This window comes from Pleurodeles waltl, chromosome 11, assembly GCF_031143425.1.
Source record: "Pleurodeles waltl isolate 20211129_DDA chromosome 11, aPleWal1.hap1.20221129, whole genome shotgun sequence".
Taxonomy (NCBI): domain Eukaryota; kingdom Metazoa; phylum Chordata; class Amphibia; order Caudata; family Salamandridae; genus Pleurodeles; species Pleurodeles waltl.
In genome coordinates this window covers 487,129,534-487,154,258 of record NC_090450.1, presented here as the reverse complement: position 1 = coordinate 487,154,258, position 24,725 = coordinate 487,129,534, and the positions used below count along the sequence as shown (strand labels likewise).

Below are 24,725 nucleotides of genomic sequence, written 5' to 3'. Positions count from 1 at the left end.
TACCTTCTTCAGAAGATATATCTTCCATCCTTATACCACTCCTCCCCCTCTGCAAAGAACAGCAGAGCAGCCTCACTAACCAGACCCATGGTGAATTTTAAACTTCCAATTTTAGATAACTAACGACTCTGGGGCTGATGACCAGCTTTTCATGGGCTTTGCTGTCTGTCGTTGGTTAGGGCACATTGTAGGCGGTCAAGGTGAATTATACTCTGTGCTAGCAAACATGATTCTTCACAGAGCAGAGGAGAAAGTCTGCCTCTTCAGCTCTGCTAGACAAATGCCAATAATTAATGTTTGTCATGTAGCTACTTGGTCCTATAGCTAGACGTTCATGAAGAATTGCTGTACTGATTTAGGTTCCGGAGATGGCTTGTAATTTGTTATGCTTCTTCAAACTTTTTGGTCAGTAATGAACGTTGCTTTTCCCAGCCCCACCACAAGCTACGCTGCTTTGAGATGAGTTCAACATTAGGGAGCACAATTACTAATATTTCACAACAAGGCACAGCAAGGGAACTTCCTGCGTTTTGTTGTGTGAAAGGGAGAGAGCAGAAATGCTGGTGTACTGTGTGCTGCCTAGCGCAAACACAGGACCCTTGCACCATAGTTTTGTGTGGGAAGGGACATCTTCCTGCACAAAAATAATCCTTAGAGGCTTAGACGTCTTCCTATGTGTCCTGCGCAATGCAGCACACATGGAAAGAGGAAGTAACAAGAAGAAATAAGGATACTTCTCCTTATTACACCTCTCTTTGTTAGGTGCACTATTTTGGCGCAAACACAGGTTTACAAATCTATGTAAATATGGTTTTGAGTCGAAATGCATGGGTAGATGCATGAGAAAGCCCATTCTCTACCTTTCTAACATCTACAAAATGCAAAGGAACGAAAGGTAGCACTATGCACTATGTTACTTTGCGAGTACTAACTCATGCAAAGTGGCTTTGCGTGGCTCAGTAAGTGCCAAAAACAATTTTGTATCAGGGCTGCACCACAAAAGCCAAGCCACCCCCAACACAAAATCATAGTACATCTGGGCCATAGAATCTGCAGCAAAGAGCAACCATTAGAAGAATGAGTAACTTACCACTGGTAACATTCTTTCAAGGAGACAAGTAATTTTCCTTCAAATTCTTCAAAGCACTCCCAACTCCCTCCAGCTCACAATATGCTATTTGACAGAGGTATTTCTTACTAATTTTAGTTTATTTAGCTCCATCATTTGTATGTCATGATTTCTGTGATCGTAAGGAAAGCTGAGAGGAGCAGGTGTTACAATTTGATACCTTGATGGACCTTCTGTGTTAGTAATTATTTTTAAATCTAGCAGATTCAAAATTGGTACTGCAACTGCGCCACATAGAACTGGTGAAGAAAATGTCCTTTAAACATTTACGGATTGAGCAAAGACCTGGGGAAGGTTTACCAATGGGGAATCTGCAGGACTATTATGTGGCCTGTGAAAGAATATCACTGAAGATTTGTAAATAAGTTAATTAGTTGCAGATTCTAAACTGTAAATAATTATTTTACATATGGTCTATTCTACTGTACAAAATCATCACTCAATCATTCTTTGTAACAATTCTGCCTTCTATGACCTAATGTACCATTTTAGACACTACAGTGCTATTAAACAAGCTTCTTTTTAGATACCACACAAACTTGCAAACAAAACAGTGATCAGTGTATTTAACTAGGACTGAAATATTTCATTATTTATGCAATTTCCAATATACTAAGCCCAAATTTTTGTTTTGCCTTTATATGCGTTTTCTGGTGTCTTGAAAGTACGTCCGTTCTACTGAAGTATTCTCCACAAATATTGCACTGATAAGGTTTTTCACCAGTATGCAGTTTTTGGTGTCTCTGCAAACCTCCGAGTAGACTGAAGGTCTTTCCACATGTAGTACAACGGTGAGGTCTTTCTCCAGTATGGAATCGTTCATGCTTTCTGAGATAGGATATTGTTGTAAAGCTTTTTCCACACTCTTTACATGTGAACCTCGCTGTTCGTTGATGTGCACGCGGAGGCCTGCCAATACTGTTTGGGCGGATTTTCTCACTTTGAGGACAATAGTACGGTCTATTATTTTGCTGTGAGTTTAGGTTGCACGGAGCACTCTTTTCACTTTCCGTTCTTGCCTCACATATGTTGGATGCTTCTACCTCTTGCACATAGGGAGGCTGGTGTAAAGTGGAGTACGAAGATTCGAAGCAATCACTTTGCCATAGTGCAGTCTCCTCTCTTCTGTTTGCTTTAAACTGCTTTACTGTCGACTTGCAGAGCCTCGAAATTCTGTTACATTTTACAAGACTCTCCAATTTTCCATTTTTGTTTCTATTATCTGTAATATCATAGTAAAATAAAAATGTTAGCATTCTTTTTGGCACTGTATACAATAACATTTAAATATCAAGTAGTTGTTTATGCTAAGACAGATTACGGTGAAACTTTGCCAACTGTGTGCCTGAGGCACATAAGTCACCTTGTGCTGTGAGATAAATTAATAAAAGGTTTAAAAGTTGTTGACTAACAAGCAATCCTGCCACTTCACTCAAATGGTAGGAGAGTACATTGTCCGAAGGCAGCCATAGTAGCTGGGCACTAGGATAACACATGTTTCTGAAATGTTTTCAACATGATTTCTGATAGGAAACCAAAAGCAATATGTTTCATAACTGCACATTATGAGTAAGAGACCAGTGCAGCACTGTGGGAAGTTCTAAACTCAAAGAAACAAAAGTCTGGAAGATGGTCTAACAGCATGGTGTGGATGATTAATCTAAGTAATACTAGTGCAAAAAAAAAAAAGTAACTCCCTATGATTTAGCAGTTATTTTCCTCACCACAAGTATACAAATAGATCAATTATTTTAAATATTAATATTTAAAATGCTTGTGGCTTCCATTTCATAACTCAATCTTTATCAAGGAAGCATTCATTTATGGTTAGCAGCATCTTACTGTTCACTTCACTCACTGAGTGAGTGGATGTCGTTGATGGCAAGAGTCAAATATTGGTCCAGTCTGCTGTTAAAGGAGAATGCCTCAAACTGCAAAATCTACACCATCTAATATGTAAGAGACAGGTGGAAACTGGGCTTTACAAAAAAAAACAGAGCTGCTCGGAGGGGAGGATAAAAGACAAGAACGAGCTAGACTCCGATCTCAGGGGAGGCTGATGAAGTGAGGACCTAGAACAAGTTCTTTTACCTTAACAATGACATAAAGAATAACTTTCTGATTGGCCACGGGGAGGGTGTGGGGTAGGGACCTCCGTGGCGGGGGATTGTGGGGTGTGTGATTGGGGGTGGGAGGCCTTAGTGGGAAAACTTCTTTGATAGTTAAGTGGCAGCACTAACAGGGTGTGTTGGGGGAGGTGTGCTTCTGACCAATTAACTATAAATAAATAGGGTATCATATATATATATTTCACAGCAGCAGTTCCAGTTATGTAGTTACACAAGAGCCAGCGCATCTATAGGAAGGGTGTTATTTCTTTTGCTAATAACTTCGGGACCGTTTGATGAATCTTAACAAAACTTTACAAAAAAAAATAATTCCAGTTCCTGGAAAGTTTCAGGGCGATCTGTCAGGCGGGGGCTGAGCAAAAGGGATTGGGTTCCATAACACTTTATTCTCTATGCAATTTCCATACAAAAAACATAGACAGCTATACAGAAAAATGGCTGAACAGATTTGCACCAAATGTGGCAGATAGCTACCTATTTATCCAAAAAGAGTGTTTTTTTGTGATTTAGTGTAAATTTGTTTAGCTTGTGTTAGAGTAATTAAAGCTTGAAATGTATAGCTATCTGTTGGTGTGGGAGATATGTGGGGAAAAAATGTCAAAACAGGCATTCTGATTGGCTGTTCCCGTGGGATTGATCAATGTGAATGGCGGGTAGGGTTACTGTGACCTCCCCTAAAGCATCTGGTAGGGACAACCCAGAGGGATTCCCACAGGAGCCAAAATATATTAAAAAATGTGCCTCGTTGCAGTACAGCGGTGCTCCGATGGGAGCCAGTGCAGCCGCCTAAGCAGTACTGGTGGACTCCCGCAGGAGACTTCAGGACTAAAATACAAACATACAAAAAAGAAATTCCAAAAAAGAAATTTCAGCTGTGGCGGAACACTTATTTGGAAATGTTGTGGCAGATTGGAATTCCAGATTCCTGGAGACCTCAAGTGACTGGAAATGTCTTCTACTTATTCATCTCCACAGTAGGACCTTTTGAGATGGATCTGTTCACATCCCATCTCACTCTCCAACTAGAGAAGTATTTCAGCTCACAACCAGATCCCAGGACTGGTGATAGATACCTTTCTCCAAGAATTAGAGAAGAGATGAAATTATGCTTTCCTTGGCAATGATAGAGTATGGCAGCTCATGTTCAAAGGTAGCAGGTAGAAGTGGTGCTAGCAACTCCTATGTGGAGGGCCAAGGCCTGGTTTCCAAACCTGATCAGACTTTCTTCATATTTTCAGATCCTTCTTCCCTACGATCTCAATATCTTGATAGTCTGGTAGGCACAGTCACACCACTTGGTCCAAGAGGGCTGCCTTCCCTGTTAGCGTAGCAGATCTCAGAGGCCACTGGTTGCCACCCTGGACTTCCAAACAAGGCTGAATGTGTGATCCTGAGGGCTTGGGCAGACAGCACCTGTCAGCTCTACAGAGCCGCTTGGAGGACATGGAGTAGTTGGTGTGTAGAACGCAATATGGATGAACACTCTCTGTACACTTTTGAGCGGAGTTTGTTTATCTCAACAGTCAAAGGTCACATATTCAGTCCTTTGGCATGTCGATTTGGTGCCCAAGTTCTTCCAGTCCTAGCCACATAACGAGGCACTTTTGATGAAGGAGGTGTTGGATAAGCTGGCATTGCTACGTTGCCTGGTATCTTGCAAAAGATTGCCAGATGGGCATTTCAATATTAGACAGATTTCTTATCCAGGCTTCTTACACTTCTCAAAGTTCTGCATGTTTCAGTGCCTGTAGGCTTATGAGGCACTGACATCAGCTGCTCCTCCTTGTGGTGTCCATTTGTTTCTAATATCCATCAAGAAATTGCTTGAGGTGCTTTTTTCCCCTACGATTGCTAGGTGGTTACGTTGGGTTGTGTCAGAAGCAGGTATGATACCTTTAAAGGCAAGGTGTTTACAGTCAGAGGTAAATTGGAGGATCTTTGGAATGCAGCTGTTTGGTCATCTAATCAACCGCAACAAGTCTGACTAAGTTGATGGAAAACATGTCTTCACTTGTGGTGAATACTTTTTGAACAAGCATAAAGCTTGCCTGACACAGAACATAAAATGTCCTAGCTTTTGTTAAGAAAAGTATGAATTGTAATAAAGACATGAAGACTTGGATTAATCACAAGCAGCACCAGTTTTCACTGGTACCATCCTAGGTCATCTCGTAAGGGATAATGATTATATTTTTTAAATATACCTGGGTCTCTGGAGCGTGACCATGTGGAAAAGCTGGTTGAAGGGCCCCAGATCAAGCGTGGGCCTGAGAGACCAGTCCTTCTTGGGGATTAAAAAGTATAAGGAGTACACCCCTTTCCGTGTTGATGAAGCTGCACAGGCTCTATTGCCCCTTTGAGTAGAAGCATTTGGACTTCCTTTTGGAGGAGGCGATGATTGTCTATAGAGAGGAAGTGGTTGCATGGGCAGATATTTGGTGGTGGAGCAGTAATTTCTAGGCAGTAACCCTGCTCTATAATGGAGAGTACCTAAGTGTCCGATCAAACATCCCATCTCATCCCACTGGGCTCTGTCATATCTGGTGAGTAAGCCACCTTTGATGGTGATATGCCAGTGAGTGGCAGATCGAGTCACCACCCACTTCCCCACCGCATTACTCTTCTTACTCTCCTTATCTGGCAGTAGGGTGTCCCAAATCCCCTATGCGCTAGGCTGTTTTTGTGCAGTGAATCAGGAGGAAGCTGGCCTCTTAAGTGGGGTGGGTCTGAGGGGGAGGGCTGGTATTTCCTATCCACCCTGGGAGTGACCACCCTAGCCGTCCCTGGGTCTTTTAAAGTGCCTGGGGTGGGTTTGAACATGGCATTGAGCATGGGGAGTATTTAACTGAACACTGGGTGTTTGAAAGTGTCTAAGTGAGGAAGTCTTTCTCTCAGGGATTGTTTGGAGATCTACCTTATAGAAGGTAGCTGCCCTATGGATGATTTCATGATAAAAGGTGGTGTCGTCTGGAGGAGAGGGCTTAGCTGGGTATAAATTCGGATTGGTGCCACAGGGGAACCAAATCATAATCATCTCAAAAATCATCTTGGGGCTCAGGATCATATGGGACATATTAAGGGTACCTAGGGTGTAGATGACTCCCCTCCCAGTAGGATGAATGTGCCGAGTGTCCAAGTCCTCCTAGAACAATGTAGAATCAGTGGTTCCTGATCCTCGGAATCTGCAGTGGATGGGTGACTGGACGCCGGAGGCTGGTTGGGCTTCGAGGCCGGTTTCAACACTGAACGTTGTTTCAGCTAAAAAAAGAGACACCACTGGTGGTGGCTCGGGGGACCCAAAGAGCCTTGAAGGAGTTGTCAACACAGAGAGGGCTGAGTCTTGAGTGGCTGACTCAGCACCGGAGACTGAGTCGGTGTTGTTTCAGAAGCCTTAAAGTGGTGCTGGCCATGGCTTGGATGCAGTGGAGGTCCAGAAGGCTCTGCACACAATTGTGGGCTCGATGCCCGGAGGGGAACTGTGTGACCTGATGGTGAGCGCTGTGAGGAGCTGTACTCACTGTTGACGTCTTCTGATGTTGGCCCATTGTATGCTGTAAATCTGTTGCTTCGGGGTCCAAAGGCGAATCTGTTCTGGGCTGAAGGCAGCCGCTTGTTTGGCGACATCCACCTCTCCTTCAATATCCTCCCAGAGGATTCTGGCGATTTCCTTATCTCACTGCTTTTCCATGAAGCGTTGAGCAAGCTGACAATCGCAACAGTTTTGGACGATCTTCGTTATGAAGAAGAGCCAGGCAGAGCTCCGTCGACAAGCAGAGGTTGCAGATTGAGTGTTGATCTGTCCAAGAGTACTTGGCAGAAAAGAAAAGGCATTTTTCTGTATCACATTCTGAGCACTGTCGAAGCCGAAGCCCTTTAGAGCAGGCCAAAGAGGAGAGAGGCCCTGAATAGGGCGTCGATGAAGACTGAGTTGCAGATCCGATGGAAGCACCTTGACGGAGACAATAGAAATTGCAAAGAAACCGACTGCCTCTAGCCAACAGACTTGAGAGGCCCAAACGATGAACGCCATTCAGTATCAACTCAGAGCCCCGTAGATGCACGTTAGACACAGACGGTTGAAGAAAACAATCTAAGAATGGAGCCAATGTCCTTGTGCATTATCAGTCATAGGAGTCACTATACCTCGTGACTCAAAAGACTTCTTCAAAGAAAAACAAGTTGTACACATCTGACCTCTACACTAGCTGGCAGGAATTTGCAGAGCATGTGTAACTATAGCTACCAATGCCTGAACATATAATTAGCACAATTATTTCTTCTGCATAAATAACAGGGGCAAACCCCTTTCAACTTTCTACCCCATACATTATCACTGTTAAGAATCAACTGTGCTTTGGATAAAGTCTTCTAGATTTTATGTTGACACAAAAATTAGTCATCAGTCCTACTGCCATACATACTTACTTTCCTTCGCTGTCCCTAATCTGCTAAATATTTACTGTTCCATTTGTTGTGACGGTACAGTCCTCTGCATGGTAATAGATGAGCAACCTGGCCCTGAGTACCCAACTGTACTGCTATCTGGATCGCCTAATGCTGATTTTTGTTGTCTTAGGCAACACGGATCATTCATATGCGCCATGGCATAGGCCTATCACACGGATTGCAGTCTTGTTAAACCGGAGATGGGGCCCAAACACTACCTTCATAGAAGTGAGAGGCTACTACTTTCACCAAGTGTTAAGCAGCAGGAGCGCGGTTGTGGCAATACACCGTGTAGTGATCCGCAGGAGTGAACAGATCCTTTTTCGCCTGTGTTGCTGGAATAAGCCGTACAGTCTCACTCAATTAAAGTTCCGCTGCTGTGTGCTTAACTCACCCTTGGCCTACATCGGTCTGTTGTATGGTGCTGTCAGTGCACAAGAAGTGTATCTGCGCTGGGTGTACAGGTGTCTGGGAAGGGTACAATACAGGAAAAATGCAGTACTGAGCAGTGTGTGCATGTTAAATGTATGTGCTGGATGAATGTATGCCTATTAGTGGTACAGTACTTGAAGGGTACAGCGCTGTGCAGTGTGTGTACACTGTATACATGCAATGGGTGTATGTGTGCCTGAGAATTGTACATAGAGGAAACTGTTTTACATTTTGGGAGACCTAGGCCTGCCTGATGAAACATGGAGAGGACGTAGAGGAATCTACCAAGACATATTTATGTATTGCTGCATTCCTGTAGGCTGAGTGGGACACACACTGGGGAGGGCCTGGCTTCCCCTGTACATGTCAAAGGGTGTTCTTCCGCTGATTCAGTGAAAGGTCACATCAAAGGGGACTGGGCACATCCCAGGAAGGAGATGGGATTGATAAGAGACTCAAAGAGTACAGCTGGGGCCCTGGGCTAACCATGTTACCAATATATCAGTGTGGCTGACATCAAGCTGTGAACTCAAGTCACTCCCATGGCCTCTATTGTAGGGCTATCAGCTTTAGAGTCACTCCTGCTGTAACAGAATGCTTTCTAGAGGATGAGAGCACAGAAGAGTGTCCACTTCAAAAGAAGCAGACCCCCAACATAATCTTCAAAGACTTAGACTCAAACTAACATTTGGTGTCTGGAAATGGACTATAAGAATGGGAGCTTGAGACCCCAAAAAATGGCCATTTGCCAAGCAGTCAGACTGGCCTTGTGAGGACGGGAAGCTCTGCAAAACATCGCCTGTGACCAGGACTGGGGACTAAGGCCTGCTAGTCTCCTGGCTGGGTGGGGGGACATCACTCCAAGAACCAAAGACCACCTTCCCTGGGACTTGGAGCACCAGCATTCTCCATGGGAACTTGCTGCTAGTTAGCGCTGCGCTGCTGGAACATTGTTGACTTTAAAATTGAGTCCTAGTGGACTCTTGATACTTTGACTACAAGTGGGGCTTGATCTGGTTGTTGCCTATACTGAATGGGGACTTGCCACTACTGCTAGAAGGAGTGGGACTTGGAGAACAGCCTAATGAAATACTATAGACCTAACCTCAGGGGGACTATGTAGTTCTTTGTGAATGTTGTATTTTCACTTTGTGCTGTTAGCAGTAGAAATAAAAGACTTTTTTCCCATAAAAGTGAGTATTTGGATGGAATACGACTGATTGCTGCTGCTGTGTGCAATCTGAGTTGTCAGCCTGCATTCACGCCCCTATATCCGCACCTTCCCCTATCCCCCACCTCCAGGAGAAAACCATGCATTTGCTGACAGTCAAGTACTGAAGGGGTACTTAGTCCAGTTGGTCAGAATCCATAGTAGGTCAGACCCCGGGTCTTCAGGGTAAAGGGCCTCAACCCTCAAGGTTGGGCCCAGTAAGCAGTACTTCCCCCGTGGCCCTCTAAATTGGGGAGTGACACCACCTTACTGACTTTGTAACATTGAATGATTTGTTACTGGTATTTCAATCAGTTTTCTGAGCATTTCAGTATAAAAGCTCACTCTTTAACTGTTTTGTGGACTATTCTGCTGAATTTGATAAAGTCAACTGTAAGATTCTGTGGTCCAAGCTAATGGCACTTAGCATTAATGGCAGCATGTTATATTTGATTATTTCATTCTATTCTAAGACTTGGCTTCAAGTCACATTATTTGACAAGATGGCTATTTCTCCTGAGGTAAACATTCTGAACAAGCTTAAGTAAGGCCGTGTCTTAGCCTTGCTGTTTTTTTCGTTTTATATCTCAGAATTAGGTGCTTATGTACACAAATCAAAACTCCTTTCACCACAATTTAGCTTACGTAGCTGATCTTGTAATTTAGGGCCAGATGTATCATGTATTTTTGTAATCGCAAACAGTCCGATCGACCGTTTGCGATCGCAAAAAGGCATTTTGATATGTATGAATCCCAATTTGTGATTCAGTAACGTGTTACTGAATCGCAAATTAGAATTATGACTACATACCGATTTGGTATTAGGAAGGGGCATGTCAAGGGCGTCCCTTTCTAATACCGAATCGCAGTGGTATGTATGAATGTTTTGTGACCGAAATGCGGTCACAAAAAGTCGCATTTTACCACCTACTTCTAATAGGTGGTAATCCACTGGCAATCGGGTAGAGGTCCCCAAGGGACACTTTGTGATTGTATGCAAAAACCTTTTTTAAGAGCAGGCAGTGGCCCCACCGACCACTGCCTACTCTTAAAAAAATGAAAGGAAAACTTTTCATTTTTCTTTTTTAAACACATCCAGTTTTCCTTTAAGGAAAACAGGATGCATTTAAAAAAAAAAAGGTTGCTTTATTTAAAAGCAATCACAGACATGGTGGTCTTCTGAGCCGAGCAGGCCACCATCCCTGTGATTATAGCCATTCAAAGTGGGTCGCAAATTGCGACCTACCTCATGAATATTAATGAGGTAGGTCAATTTGCGAGCCATTGGGAATTGCTAAATGAAACTCTTGGAGTTTCAGACATTCAAATAGTGTTACGTAATTGCGATTTGCAGATAATTGCAATTAGGTCATTGGTATTTGGATACATTGTACATCTGGCTCTTGGTCACAGACTCCAATCAGCCTTCAATGCCAGCTCACTGCATTTCATGGCTTCAACTTGTTGAATGGATTATCAGCTAACTTGCCAAGATAAAAAATTTATCGTTTGGGAAGAAACCCTGGAAATGTAATTCACTAACACTGCAAATTCTTATGCCTATCTGGCATTTTATTTAGATACAAATGATCCGCAGTGCATCATTTGGATAAACTAAAAGGCGTCCATTGTAACAAATTCTCTAAATAGGTTTTCACATATATCTTGGGAGGGCTATTAGACCCGCCACCATAGCTTTAAAGGCCAAACTGGTTCCACTTTTGTCTTATGCCTCACCAGTTTTCAATGAGAAGATGATGTGCAAATTGGAAATAATTTTCATAAAAAATGTTAAATTTCTATTCAACCTCTGTAGTTCAACACCGCATTATATGATTCAACTTGAATTAAATCTTCCATCAATTCAGTGTATATATTGGACAGAAAAAATGAATTATTACTGTGGATGTGTCACATCTAATGAAGATGGAGGAGTATAGTCCATCAATAATTGGTACAGAACTCCAAGAATGGCTTTCCTCTACCTGCATCATTGCTGAACTCAAGAAACATATTTTACCTTCAGTGGAGGATCTCCTGAAAAAGTAAAAAATCTAACCACAAACATTTATAAGAAAAAAAACTGCAAGAGTAATTTAAAATGTGAGCTTTATAGAAGGTATCAAACTATAAACGTATGGGATATCTTATGGAATCGTATTTTCAGCTTAGTCAACAATGTATTGATTCTAATTAGAAGCTAACACAACATTTTTTAGATTCCCTCTACTTTACATCACCTTGAAGGAGTTTGAATGCTCTTGGAACCCCACGTCCATTAATCTCAAATGTAGGCTCTGTACCTATTCTATTGTTCAAATTTCTTTGTTGATTTTCAAGTATATTAGAACAGAGAGTGATGCAGCACCCTAAAACTAAAGAAACGTACATCTAACCACCGCCGCTTCCACCCATATCCCCCCACCCCAGGTGCACAATTAAGCCGTCCAGTCCTGTATTTGAGCCACTCAGCTTCCTTAAGGTTCTCTAGGTTTTGCCCCCTTCTAATAGCCGTAGAAGTCGCAGATATTCTGGGCAGGTTAGTTCCCAGAACTCTCCAGAAGGAAGTGAGAGAAAGGGGTGCCGTATCTCTCTGAATGATTGCCCATGTGATGTAATGATGAGTGTGATCTTTTCCATTCCCAGGTTCTGCCATAGCCGATGTAGCCAACTTAGCTGTGTTGGAATTGGTGCGGTTCCCCAATGGGTCAGTATGTTTTGTAGGGTTGCTAATCTAGTGGCCTCGCAGTGACTTAAGTGGGAATGCCAGGGGATTCAGTAGTCCCAGTATGATGTAGGCCGGGAATGCTATGTGTCGTGCCCTGTAGTAAATAGCCTCCCAGTCCCGGGGTGCCAGCGGTCTACCCAATTCTGCTTCCAATCAGGCCTGCCTGGGATGCTTGCTGAAGTAAGTCATATAGGTCTGAGATAATGTGCCAATCTGTTGTTTTCGTCAGCAGCCATTTTTCGTATTGCATGAGGGGTGTACTTGCCTGTTTCCGATTCGATGGCTGCATCACCCAGTGGTGAATCTGTAGATAGTGCATCCTCTCAGTCTCTGGCAGTGAGTATGTGGTCTATAATGTTTAGAAGGGCAAGAGTCCCTCTTCATCGAACAAATGTCCGATGGACTGCCATGACAGATTGGTCCAGGAGCGGAAGGCTCCTTGGTCTAAGCCCGGTATGAAGTCCGGGTTCCCCACGATGGGCGACAGGGGAGAAGGAGAGGAGGTCAGGCCTCTGGTGTATGCTGTTTGGTCCCAGACCTTCAGAGTTGCTCTGGTGACGGGGGAGGAATATAGTCCCCATGGTCTGTGTTGTCAGGGCAGAAAGGGGATCTTCCAAAGAGGGGTGCCAGCGACCGCCTGGTCCGACTCCGACTGGGACCACTCCACCAAGTAGCGAAGTTGAACTGCTCTATAAGTATTGCTGTAGGTCTGGGATTCCCAGTCCTCCCCTGGACTGGGGCTGACGGGCCAGGGTGCAGGCCAATCTGGGCTTCTTGCCTGCCCAAATGAAGCAGTTGATTTCCCTCTGCAGCATCAGCAGGGAGCCCGTCGGGGGCTCAGCCGGTAGTGCCTGGAAGAGGAATAGGGCTCTGGGGAGGATTGACATTTTTATTGCGGCTATTCTACCAAGCCAGGTGTAGGAAAGTAGCCTCGTTCTAGCCTTATTACCCCCACTTTTTGCCTGTTTGTGAGCATATGTCAGGATGTATTTACTGTCTCATTGGGATCCTGCTAGCCAGGGCCCCAGTGCTCATAGTGGAAACCCTATGTTGTCAGTGTGTTTGATATGTGTCACTGGGATCCTCCTAGCCAGGACCCCAGTGCTCATAAGTTTGCGGCCTATGTGTTCCCTGTGTGGTGCCTAACTGTATCACTGAGGCTCTGCTAAGCAGAACCTCAGTCTTTAAGCTTTCTCTGCTTTTAAAATTGTCACTGCAGGCTAGTGACTAATTTTACCAATTCTGATTGGCACACTGGAACACCCTTATAATTCCCTAGTATATGGTACCTAGGTACCCAGAGTATTGGGGTATTGGGGTTCCAGGAGATCCCTATGGGCTGCAGCATTTCTTCTGCCACCCACAGGGAGCTCAGACAATTCTTACACAGGACTGCCACTGCAGCCTGAGTGAAATAACGTGCTCGTTATTTCACAGCCATTTTACACTTCACTTAAGTAACTTATAAGTCACCTATATGTCTAACCCTCACTTAGTGATATTGGGGGGACAATTCCAGGCATCCCCGGGTATCCAGCATAGAGCCCGGGTACTGCCAAACTAACTTTCTGTGGTTTTCTCTGCAGACAGGTTTCTGCCCCAGTCCCAGGAATGCAGAACAAAGGATTTCCTCTGAGAGAGGGTGTTACACCCTCACCCTTTGGAAATAGGTGTGAAGGGCCTGGGAGGAGTAGCCTCTCCTGGCCTCTGGAAATGCTTTGAAGGGCACAGATGGTGCCCTCCTTGCATAAGCCAGCCTACACCGGTTCAGGGATCCCCCCAGCCCTGCTCTGGCGCAAAACTGGACAAAGGAAAGGGGAGTGACCACTCCCCTGACCAGCACCTCCTAGGGGAGGTGCCCAGAGCTCCTCCAGTGTGTCCCAGACCTCTGCCATCTTGGATGCAGAGGTGTGAGGGCACAATGGACACCTCTGAGTGGCAAGTGCCAGCAGGTGACGTCAGAGACCCCTCCTGATAGGTGCTTACCTTTCTCTGTAGCCAATCCTCCTCTGAGGGCTATTTAGGGTCTCTCCTGTGGGTATCTCACCAGATAACAAATGCAAGAGCTCACAGAGTTCTCCTGCACTTCCCTCTTCGACTTCTGCCAAGGATCGACCGCTGACTGCTCCAGGACGCCTGCAAAACTACAACAAAGTAGCCAGAAGACTACTAGCAACATTGTAGTGCCTCATCCTGCCGGCTTTCTCAACTGTTTCCTGGTTGTGCATGCTCTGAGGGCTGTCTGTCTTCACCCTGCACTGGAAGCCAAGAAGAAATCTCCTGTGGGTCGACGGAATCTTCCCCCTGCCAACGCAGACACCAAACTTCTGCATCACCGGTCCTCTGGATCCCCTCTCATCCTGACGAGCGTGGTCCCTGGAACACAGGAGCTGGGCCCAAGTGTCTTCGACAGTCCAGTGGCCCTTCTGTCCAAATTTGGTGGAGGTAAGTTCTTGCCTTCCCACGCCAGACAGTAATCCTGTGTACTGCGTGAATTGCAGCTGCTAAGGCTTCTGTGCACTCTTGCAAGACTTCCTTTGTGCACAGCCTAGCCCAGGTCCCCAGCTCCCCGTCCTGCATTGCCCAACTCGCTGAGTTGGACTCCAACTTTGTGGGACTCCCTTTTGTTGTGCTGAGTCGACCACTGTCCTCAGATCTTCTAAGCGCCTGTTCAGATGCTTCTGCGGGTGCTGCCTGCTTCTGCGTGGGCTCTCCGTGTTGCTCAGCGTGCCCTCTGTCTCCTCCTTCAAGGGGCGACCTCCTGGTCTTTCCTGGGCCCTGGCAGCACCCAAAACCTTCAACCGCGACTCTTGCAGCTAGCAAGGCTTGTTTGCGGTCTTTCTGTGTGGAAACACCTCTGCATCCTCCAGCACGCCATGGGACATCTTCTGACCAAAGGAGAAGTTCCTGGCACCTTCCGTTGTTACAGAATCTTCGGCTTCTTCCACCCAGAGGCAGCCCTTTTGCACCTTCAACCGGGGTTTAGTGGGCTCCTGCCCCCCCTAGACACTTGCGTGACTCTTGGTCCCTTCCTTTACAGGTCCAGGAATCCGTCTTCAGTGCTTTGCAGTCAGTTGCTGTTCTTCCAGAATCCCCTATCTTGACTTTACTGTCTTTCTGGGATAGTAGGGTAACTTTAGTCCTACTTTTCAGGGTCTTGGGGTGGGGTATCTAGGACACCCTTAGTGTTTTCTTACTCTCCCAGCGACCCTCTACACACTACACTAGGCCTGGGGTCCATTCGTGGTTCGCATTCCACTTTTGGAGTATATGGTTTGTGTTGCCCCTAGGCCTATACTTCCCTATTGCATTCTATTGTGTTCGACAGTGTTTGCACTACTTTTCTAACTGTTTACTTACCTGATTTGGTTTGTGCGTGTATATTTTGTGTATTTTACTTACCTCCTAAGGGAGTATATCCTCTGAGATACTTTTGGCATATTGTCACTAAAATAAAGTACCTGTATTTTAAGTAACTCTGAGTATTGTGTTTTCTTATGATATAGTACTAAGTGATATAAGTGGTATTGTAGGAGCTTTGCATGTCTCCTAGTTCAGCCTAAGCTGCTCTGCTATAGCTATCTCTATCAGCCTAAGCTGCTAGAACACCTCTAATCTACTAATAAGGGATAACTGGACCTGGCACAAGGTGTAAGTACCACTAGGTACCCACTATAAGCCAGGCCAGCCTCCTACACCAGGTTATACGATACTGTTGCCATTGCGTCAAGTCTTTTTTTAACTCCCTCCAGAAGGAGCTTGTAGTTCCTCTTTGAGGTCTCTGGGACCGTTCTGGCTATAAGGATGCCTAGGTAGGGAATAGAGTGTGTCAGCCAGTGGAAGGAATACTGCTAGGCCATCGTGTCCGCCACCCTCCGAAAGTGTGAGATTGAGGGCCTGGGACTTCAAAAGATTCATCTGGAATCCGGACACCTCTCTAAAGGCCTCGGCCTCCTTCAAAAATGCCAGGAGATCCCTTATCGGGTCATCAAGCACAACCACCACGCCGTCCGCCTATAGTGCAATGCTGTATTCTTCCCACCAAAACACCACCCGGTTATCTCCGGGCCATCCCTCACCCTTTGGGTGAAAGGCTCTAAGTATAGGGTGAACAGGAGAGGGGAAAGTGGGCACCCCTGACAGATTCCGCTGCTGATCGGGAATATAGCAGATGTCGCCCCACTGACTCGGACCGAGGCCCTCGGGTGGCCATATGTACTTGCTATCCAGGCTTGGAATTGGGGTGCCAAGCCGAAATGCTCCAGCGTGGCTTGAAGGTACAGCCAGTGGACGCGGTTGAATGCTTTCTCTGCATCTATACTTAGTAGCATTAGTTCCCTCCTCGAGCGCTGGGCTTTATCTAAGATGTGCAGGATCCAGGGTTCACTAGGCTAGGCATGAGCGGATTCAGATGGGATGCTCAGATGCCCATTATGAGTTTGAAGTCACGTTAAGTAGAGAACTTGGTCTGTAGGGCCCACATTGTGTCAGGTCCTTCCCTGGTTTAGGGATCACCACTATAGCTGCTTCAAGCATGGAGGGCAGGATCACACCTAGGCCTGTGATGGCGGTAAAGAGGCATGTCAGTATCGGGGCTAGGCTCTTGCAGAATGTTTTATGAAAAAGGCCTGGGAACCCGTCCATCACCGGGGACTTTGAGGCCTCCAAACGGGCAATTGCAGAGATTATCTCCTCTATCTTGATTGGGGCTTACAGCTGAGCCACCTCTTCAGCCGATAGTTTAGCTGTGTGTGCGCGGGTGAGGTACTAGAGTGGGACATCCCCACCCGCCTTCTGGGGGGAGTAGTGGGCCTGGTAGAAGTCGCAAAATCTTGAGGCTATCTGCTTGTCATTCACCACCTCCACCCCATCCGGGCCCTGGATCGTTGGAACCGCAAGTATCTGCCGGTTGGCCAAGAGGCGTCCGCACTTATCGCCTCTCACGTAAAAGGAGTGTCGCAGGCGCAGGGCTGCAAACTCCACTCTGTCAGTATAGAGGCCGGCTAGCTGTGCTCTGGCTGTGCTCTGGCTGTGCTAAGCTGTCTCCATATTCGGGGGCTCCGGTCCTTTTGTGAAGTCTCTCTAATTCTACCACCTGTTGTTGCAGTTGGGTCTGCTTCTCCTGTCAGATTTTATTATCCTCTGCTATCACAATAAATTCACCCCTAATAACTACATTCAAAGTCTCCCAGAGTAGTGAGATGGATGTGTCTACAGTATCACTGATCTCTAAAAAGTGGGAGCTGGCCTTCGTTATCTTTCCGACCACTTTCTTCCTCAACAGGAGGGTGGTTCTCAGCCGCCAAGGGCAGTGTCTTTAGGGTTGGGGAGGATGTGTAAGACCAAGGATACTGCTACATGGTCTGACGGGGCGCACGGCTCGATGTCTTTCTCCCTCAGTGTCTGCTCTATTTCCTTGGAGCCCAGGGAGAACTCAATGCGGGCATAAGTCTTGTGTGCATGCGAGTAGAATGTATAGCCCCTGGTTTTAGGATGTCTGCTCCTCCATAGGTCTCCTAGACCTATTTCCCTCAGTCTCCGCAACCCCTCGGTCGACAGTACTCCTGTTCCTCCATATCTAGAGGCAGATATGTTCCAGTTGTTGAGGACAATATCTGATAGAGACTTCTAGCTGCAGATTCCTTACCTTTGAATTCCCTGGCATCAACAAATTTTTTGCTGAACAATACACTGCATGTGCCGTCAGATGGCATCACCTGGATCTGCATGCATCGTTCAGCTCCCCGTAGCATCGACAGCGTCACTGCAGCCATCTATGACGTCATGGCCGTCTATAAAGGCGCCAACCCGACATGTGTATGTCAGTTCTTTTCCTTCTGTGTCGGTTAAGGGCAGGTCTGGGATCGAGCTACCATCTGCCTTTTTTTGGAAGGCTTTTTTCAAACTTTTTGTAGAAGATTTTTTCATCTGTGCGAAATGTCCTAGAGGAAGACGGGGTTCAAGCAGTGTGGCGCATGCCATCACATCATGTCGGTGATGGACACCCACCAGCTAAGTCCCTGGTGCCTAGACAGAGACCACCACTCGAAGTTGTATTCCGACTGCCGGGCCATGGCTCCAAAGGCTTTGAGAGAGCGGTCTCTGAAGCTCATGGCAGCCCAGCAGTCGACGTCGATAGGCACGACTCCAAAGATGTCACGGTCCTGCTGTAGGAGGAGGTCGGGTTACCGCACCAGGAGCCCTAAGTTCTCTTCTTTTCACTCGAGGTCCTCCGGGTACTAGGGGAAAAGGCACAAGAAGAAGAAGTCCAAACGGACTTCGACTTCGCCATTCCCATCGGCCGATGAGGCGACTCAGGAATGTTGACTTTCCAAGCATGGTTCCGCAGAGCAGATGCCAAAGCCGACTCCGTTTCTCCCCCCCAACCGGGAGCCGGAGCCACCTCTGTTCAATTTAAAGAATTTTACGAAGCCATACTCCTCGTATTTGAGCAGGCTGCCTTCAGGCCCCGATGGGGTTGGCAGGGTCCCCTTCGAATTCCACATTGGCGGCTTCGGCCCCAAAGCTGTTGGGGACCCCATGATCCGTATCGGATCGACACCGGTTCCACACAGTTGGCCTCCTCTGGGGCGATCCAGACGTTGACGCTCCCCCATCACCGGCACCCATCGGTGGTGCGAGCCCTTTCCTCATTCCAGATGATCCTGAGCCAGAACGACGTCGGACGATGCCGATTGTGACTTTGACAGTGCTGACAGGGCCCAGATCAGTGCCTGGGGTTTATTTCGGCCAGCAAGGCACAGGTAAGGAATGGGAGGGGTCTGAGGACCCTTTAGAATATGGATTGGAGCAGCATTGGTATGAAGATCTAGGGGAAGCCAGTGGACTGGATACTTCTACAGACACTGGCATTCTCTCAGCTCCTTCTGTGGCTACGGAGAAGAGAGCTTCTTATGCCATGGTGGTGTGTAGAGCAGCTGAGCTACTGGACCTTGAGTTGCCTACAGTGCCAGTCAGGACTAACATCCTGACAGAGGTGTTTCAGCCGGGGGTTTCCACATCGAAGCTGATGTTACCCTTCAACGAAGCCTTTACAGATGTCCTGCTGGGGACGTGGTCCAAACTCAGCACAGGGGCTGCCATCGACCAGCTCCTACTGACCCTAGTTTCCTCACACAACACCCTATCCCGGAGAGCTTGGTGGTGCAAGCCTCCACTTCCCATGGTGCGTTCCCTTCTGCTCCCCCGAATAGGGAATCCAAGAGGCTAGACCAACTTGGGAAGATATTTTCTTCCTCCAGTCTGGCATTGAGGTCCGTAAACACCTCATGCCTATTGGGCTGTTTTTCCCATACTTTATGGGATACGGTTGCACAGGTGCTGCCCCAAGTCCTGGAGGGCGTACGGGACACTCTCACTCAAGAGGTCAAAGATGGGAGAGACGCAGCCAAGTTTAAGATTGGGTGTGATTTGGACACAACCGATTTGCTGGGCAGGGCGATTTCATCGACAGTGGCCCTTTGATGCCACGCCTGGCTTTGTATGTCAGGCAAACCTGATGGACATGCCCTTCGATGGCTCATGTCTTTTTAGAGAAAAGGCAGACTTAGCGCATGAGCGGTTCAAGGACTCTCGAGCTATGGTCAGATCCTTGGGCCTCTCGTCGCCTGCTCGCCAGCAGTCTGCCTTTCGCCCCTCTTAGGGCTTCAGCAGGGGTGTGGTACCACACCATCCACAGGTCAGCCATCGTCGTCCATCATCTCAGCATCCAGTGTGAGGATGAGGTTGTGGTATTTTCAGACCCAGAGGATCTAGACAGAGGTCGGCCACCACCCAGCCCCCCTCTTCCACAGCGCCCAAGTCCTCCTAGTATGAATCTGCAAGACCACGCAAGTCCAGTTGGAGGGAGGATTCAATTTCATCTCCCTCACTGGCAGTCCATAACATCGGACAAATGGGTCTTGAAGATCATACCGAAGGGCTATTGCACTCCTTCTAGTCTTTCCCTCCCTCTTTGCCTCCATTAAAAGAAAAGCTGATGGAGGATCACTTAATTTTGCTCTGTGAGGAAATGATGGCTCTCTTGGTCAAGGAAGCTATAGAAAGGGACCCGATGTTCAAAGTAGGCAGTGGTCGTTATTCCTGCTACTTTCTGATTCCAAAAAAGAACAAGGGTCTTCGCTCCTTTCTGGATTTGCAGGACGTCAATCTCTTCCTCAAAAAAGAGAAATTCAAGATGCTCACTCTTGCTCAGGTCTTGTCTGCCCTAGACCAAGGAGACTGGATGGTAGCGTTGGACTTGCAGGATACATATTTTCACATCCCCATCCTGCCCACCCACAGGCGTTACTTGTGGTTCCAGTTCGGCCGCGAGCACTTTCACTTTACCGTGCTCCACTTCGGTCTCACCAGTGAACCTCGGGAGTTCACCAAGGTGATGGCGGTGGTAACAGCTCATCTGCGCAGGTTAGGGATTTAAGCCTTCCCCTACCTCAACGTCAGGCTGTTGAAGGCTTCTAATCCCCAGGCTCTTGTCAACCACCTTCAGACGACAGCGAACTTCCTGCATTCGCTGGAGTTCACTATAAGCGTGCTGAAGTCACACCTAACTCCCTCTCAGAAGCTCCCTTTCATTGGAGCCGTTCTGGACACACTGCAGTTTCGGGCTTATCCTCCTGAGCAGTCAGTCCAGGGTATTCAGGTTATGATACCGATGTTTTGGCCTCTATCCTGGATTTCGGTAAGACAGACTCTGAGGCTGTTGGGGCTCAAGGCCTCCTACATCCTGTTAGTCCAGCATGCCAGATGGCATATGAGGGCTCTGCAGTAGGACCTGAAGTTCCAGTGGGTACAGCATCAGGGGAACCTTACAGACACGGTTTAAATCACGGAAGGAACTGAAAAAGACTTGCAGTGGTGGTCAGTGAACTGTGATTGGGCCAGAGGCAGACTCCTGTCCTTTCCGTAGCCAGCTCTCACATTAGTGACAGATGTGTCACTTCTGGGATGGGGCGGCCATCTGGGAAAGGTGGAAATCAGAGATCTCTGGTATCCGGCGGAATCCGGACTCCATGTCAACTTACTGGAGCTCTGGGTGATCCGACTGGCATTGAAAGCTTTTCTTCCTGTTGTAAAAGGGAAGATAGTGCAGGTGTTCACGGACGACACTACCGCAATGTAGTACTGCAACAAGCAGGGCGGTGTGGGGTTGTGGACCCTTTGTCAAGAGGCTCTGCATCTCTGGAAATGGCTGGAACAGCAGGGCATAACCCTGATGGTTCAACACCTGGCAGGTTCTCTGAACGCCATGTCGGACGAACTTAGCCATCGATGCCTAGCGGTCACAAATGGTATCTCCACCCAGATGTGGCACAAGGATTTGTTAGATCTGTTTGTGCATGTCAGCAGTATTGCGCGTTGGAGTTTCCAAGGCGGCAATCGATCGGCGATGCTTTTCATCGCAAGAGGAGTTCAGGCCTCCTGTAAGCCTTTCCGCCCATACCACTTCTGCCCATAGTTCTCAAGAAGATCAAGAACGACCGGCCCAAGTAATCCTAGTGGCTCCGGATTGGGCACGAAGTGTCTGGTATCTCGTGCTTCTGAAAATGAGCATCAATCCTCCAAGCAGGTTGCCCCTTCGGGAGGATCTTCTGTCGCAGCAGCAGGAAAAAGTTCTCCAACTGAACCTGTCAACTCTGCGTCTACCTGTGTAAAGACTGAGCGGTGAAAGTTGATGGCTTTTGAGCTTCCTCCCGAAGTCTGTAAAGTTATTTTGGCAGTCAGGCATCCCTCCACTAAAATGGTATACTCCTGCTGTTGGAAACACTTTGTATATTATTGTACATAAAGGTTTATTGATCCTCTTGCTGCTTCTCTTTCTGATATCCTTCTCTTTATACTGTCCCTTGCCCAGCAGGGTTCTGCCTTGGGTACTCTCAAGGGCTATCTTTCTGCCTTATCCGTGTTCCTCCGGCTGCCTGATCAGCCTTCACTTTTAAAATCTCCCATTGCACATAGGTTCCTCATAGGGCTTGTAAATATGTTTCCCCCTACGCCCTTTGTTATGCGTAGACTGTCCGGGGGACCCATCTCACTGCGCAGTCCTAAGGGGTCATCCTGTGAGCTGGGGACCCCAGCGCTCCCCAGGCGGATCCCCCCCACTCGGTCTCCCTCCTCACCAGCTCCTCTCTAGCTCCTTCCGGGAAGGTGGCACGACTCTGCTGCTGGCCTGCCACGTGTCCACCCTCAACCAGGAAGGCTCCGCAGGTGCCCCTCCGATGCTCCTCCACCGTCAGCTGATCCGCGGGACCTTGCTGCTGGCTTGGATGCCAAGATCTCCTCTACTCCCCTCCTTAACCCCTCTGCCTGGGCCTTCCTTTTGTGGCGCGGGCTACCACCTGGTCCATCCTCCCATACTACCTACCATTCCAGTCCTCTCCCAGCCTCGGCCCCTTGCAGCTGGTGGGTCGGTGGGGCACAGCTGTCAGTGCCGCTGCATGGGCCTCACCACCGGGTCATCTGCGCTAGTGCAGACCAGCCAGCCCCCCCTCATCAGGTCTGCCTCTCCTGCGCAGCTCTTGCCTTCGTCCCGGCTTGCAGGTCCGCCTCCACCTCTGTCCCTGGCCGGAAGGTCTCCGCTGGGGCTTCTCCAGTGCTCCCTCACTAGGCCCTGCTTTTGTTGGGGTGGGCCCCAAGGGGCTCCCTGTGCCGGTCCCCTCTGGCCGATCCTCTCGGCTCCTCTGGTGGGCTACGCCTAACGTCTCTCCCTTGCTGGGGGAGGTGGGGCAGTCCCGGCTTCCTAACCAAGCTGCGGCCTTCTCCCTTGCACCGCTGTCGACCGTGCTCTACTGTCCCGCAGGTGCCGCCATCTTGGGGAGCCGTCGGACCCTTCGCTCGCTGGGCTCTTGCTCAGCTCTCGCTCGGCTTCTGTAACCCCTTCACCTGCTCCTTCACCTTTGGCGTGAGAGGGGTGTTCCTCAGATCTTGGAGAACCAGGGCTTTACTTTAAATCGCCTCAGCGGGAATCCACCCTACCCATCCACCATCTTGGCTCCTCCCTCTGTACCTATCTTAAAGAAAGTTTGGATCTTATTTTATGTATTTGCCCTGGATTAAATGACATTCGTAGGAAATATTTGTTACCATCCTTTAGGAAGCTTTAACTGTGATCTGTAAAAGAAGCCATCATGGCATGTTTTAAACTAATGTTTAATTTGAGACTTGATTGCATATCTGGACATCAACGGCCATAATCAGAGAGCGTGAACTGTGAACAATTAACTTGTTAGATTTTATATGCACTGTAATAATTATCTCATTGGCTACACTGATCAGAAGCTCATGTTTGATTGTCTATTTTATACAAAAATGTTTATGCCGATTTTTAAGGTTTTAATATAGTTGGTGGATATATAGTTTACCTTTTCATCCCTTTTTATCAAGGTTTTATGAATTTGTTGATTAGGTGGGGTCTATCCACCTGCGACTGTTAATGTTACAGGTTTTTCAATAGCTATTTATATTATTTGACATTATCATCTCTGGGATACATTCCTCTTTCTTCTCATCTAGGGAAGTTCTGTAATTAGTCTGTTTCTTTTCCCTTCAGGATTTTCCAGAATACTGCAGGAAAAAATGGATTTACAGAGCAGGTTAAAATCTATTCATCAATGATAGTGGACAAATCTATACAAAATGTTTTTTTTTTTCATATTTCAGCATGAGTGGATTTTTCCTATTATTACTTCATAGTCCTCATTTCTTCTGTATTTTTTTAGATTGTGATGGCTACTGCCTTTCCATACCAATTCGCATGTATTGATAAATAATAACTATAACCACCTCTTTTTATTTTTCCGATTGTTTTAATTAGGCAGTTTTTGAGCTCCATTTGTTATTCTTTTTATTATCCTTTTAATTGTGTCCACATACAAGGTGAGTGGTAATAGTTCATTTTTGTGTTCAGACTTCCCTTCCTTAGATCTTTACTTTTCCCTTTTTTATTCATCACTCATATACTCCGGTAGAACTGATACATTTTCACTTACGTTATGTTCCTATCAAGAGTTAAGGTATCTACTATTTCCATACAGCAATCCAGGAGCTGATTTTGAAATATATGTATTTTTCAGTTTGAAAGCGTGCTTCTTCCAATTACCTAAATCAGTCATGATAAACTACATCTGATTGAAAAAGCCCCCATAGACATGTATTTTTAAGTGTTTTATTACATTTGCAAAGTTTAATATTTAAATGATGGACCATTTCTCAGATGAACAATATAATATAAAAGTTACAGATTCAGATGCACATGTACCATGTACAATCTTCCTCCCACTCCAAAAAAAAGGAGTATTCTTTAAAATCAATGCAGTAGAATATCAATAAAATGGAAAACTTTGTGGTCTGTATGTATCACAAACCTGGTCATAAGTTGTTGACTTCACATCTGCCTCATAAGCGACTACCTGATTCTGTACTAATTTCTCAAATAAAAAGCCTACAGCACTCAACCTAGTTGGACATTCAAGTCTGGTAGTCCGTCGATGTATTGCTCCGTGATGGCCTCCATAGTTCATTGTCATATCAAATTATGCCCATTAACACTGCTAAGAAAGTGCTCCAATTCAAGAGTGCCCTAGATCGTTCAGTGCCATTGAGTTAACAAGGCTATTCTTTCTATTTGTAAAG

General features: G+C 46.7%; 1 protein-coding gene across 3 annotated transcripts in view; it reads right to left on the bottom strand.

The window, feature by feature from the left end:
• Window positions 1-1,190: 1,190 nt before the first annotated feature.
• The window catches only part of LOC138265806 (zinc finger protein 670-like), a 117,174-nt gene continuing 93,639 nt past the window's right edge, over window positions 1,191-24,725 (bottom strand). For all 3 annotated transcript variants that reach the window (XM_069213866.1, XM_069213863.1, XM_069213865.1), the window contains one exon: window positions 1,191-2,351. In XM_069213866.1, coding sequence (XP_069069967.1) covers window positions 1,723-2,351 — 629 coding nt within the window. In that variant the 3' untranslated portion in view covers window positions 1,191-1,722. The remainder of the gene's footprint in view (window positions 2,352-24,725) is intronic.